Source organism: Pteropus vampyrus, unplaced genomic scaffold, assembly GCF_000151845.1.
Source record: "Pteropus vampyrus isolate Shadow unplaced genomic scaffold, Pvam_2.0 Scaffold33, whole genome shotgun sequence".
NCBI classification, from domain to species: domain Eukaryota; kingdom Metazoa; phylum Chordata; class Mammalia; order Chiroptera; family Pteropodidae; genus Pteropus; species Pteropus vampyrus.
In genome coordinates, this window is record NW_011888814.1 from 4,158,694 (window position 1) to 4,160,232 (window position 1,539).

The following is a 1,539-nucleotide window of genomic DNA, read 5'->3' on the forward strand; positions in this document are numbered from 1 at the left end:
TGGACACCTTGAATTTGGCTCTCTTGTGTAAAGATTATGAGAGGATAAGATAAAAACTATGTGTGGACACCTTGAATTTGGCTCTCTTGTGTAAAATATACTGGGAGTAAGACTCCGAAGGTTGAGACGACTAAGGAGAGATGGGGAAGTCATGAGAGTCAGGACCAACCTGGGGATTATGGGAAGGAAAAGAAAGGAGTGGTATTGAATAGAGAAAGGATTGATTGTTTTAGGAATGGATGGCTATGGGAATAAAAGAGAATGAGGCTTGCATTTACGATACATCTCTATGACAGAGAATTGTCAAGAGTAATGCTGGTGACTGGTGTTAATTTCCATGCAAACTCCATTTGCCCAAAGGTCTTGCTGTACCTAGTGGCTCAGGCAGTCTCTAGGCCCCAGCACCTTACCTTTAAAACCTTTTTCAATTTAGGGCTGCTCATCATCAGTAAAGTGGAGTGAATAGAGACCACAGCATAGATGACAGTTTCCCAGGCCCAGAACCAATGTCTCCTATTAAACAGATTGTCTATTATGGTGATAAATATGGCCAGAAAGTAAGAGGTGAAGAAGATGAGGAAGAAGGCAAGATACCTCAAGGCACTAAAGTGAGCTTTCAAGCTGGAGTTGCAGTGGCCAATGTTGTGACGTTGCATCTGCCCCAAGTGTTGGCACAATGAGGCTATGAGCGAGATGGTGGAGGCCAGGAATAGGAGGAAAGGAATAACCAACAACACCAGTTGCTGAAATATCAAAAAATTCTGCAGAAGCATCTTAATTCTCTCAGTCACAGTGTTGTTTCCAGGCAAATGCATCATGGAGATTAACTGAAATTTGATGCGACTCCTAATGACTGAAAAGATGATTGCCACACAAGAAATCAGCAGAGAGCCCAGCAGTAGCTGGGGAACCAACCTCAAAATTCTCCACTTCAGCCAGAGAAAGACGGGGTGGGTGAAGGAAGAGACTTTGACACAGTAGACAATAGCAAGCAAGCTGGTTAACCAGAACGTAAGAGTATTAGTAAATTCCCAGATGATTCCTATGTACCAAAATGTGGTGTTAGGGTTGAAATAGGAGCAAAAATTGTACAGCACCGATGACCACTGCTGGCAGAAGCGGCAGAAACCCAGGCTGATGAAAACCATGTCCACGGGTGACATCCTTTTGATCTGCATCCACTCTCTGCCCAGCACTGCAACAATTAGGCTACTCTGCACAATTATTGTCAAGGACTCAAGCGCATAGATGACCATGAAGAAGACAGTGAGTTGGATGGGTATCATCCTTTTACCCCAAAGTATCTTCCTGGACGCAGACTCAGAATCTCTGCAACAATTTCCAGATAGGGAACATGTGCCTGGTCTCACTACTGTCTCATGCAAGAAAGTAAGTACCTCTACCTCCTGTGGATGCAAATTTCCCCTCGCTCACTTTTGACTTTGCCATTTTTCTGTCTGCAAGATTTGCTTATGCTTTGCTTGCTGGTTTGTTATCGGGCCCAGATGCAGGGAAATATTTGAATGTGGATTTGTGTTC

General features: G+C 43.9%; 1 protein-coding gene across 1 annotated transcript; it reads right to left on the reverse strand.

The window, feature by feature from the left end:
- Positions 1-380: 380 nt before the first annotated feature.
- TAS2R16 (taste 2 receptor member 16) lies at positions 381-1,286 on the reverse strand. Its single transcript, XM_011357170.1, has one exon. It carries the CDS (start codon positions 1,284-1,286, stop codon positions 381-383), a length of 906 nt encoding a protein of 301 aa, XP_011355472.1.
- Between the last annotated feature and the right edge of the window lie 253 nt (positions 1,287-1,539).

Bases quoted from the DNA above. Each gene is read 5' to 3' on its own strand.
- TAS2R16 (XM_011357170.1), bottom strand. From the start codon at position 1,286: ATGATACCCATCCAACTCACTGTCTTCTTCATGGTCATCTATGCGCTT.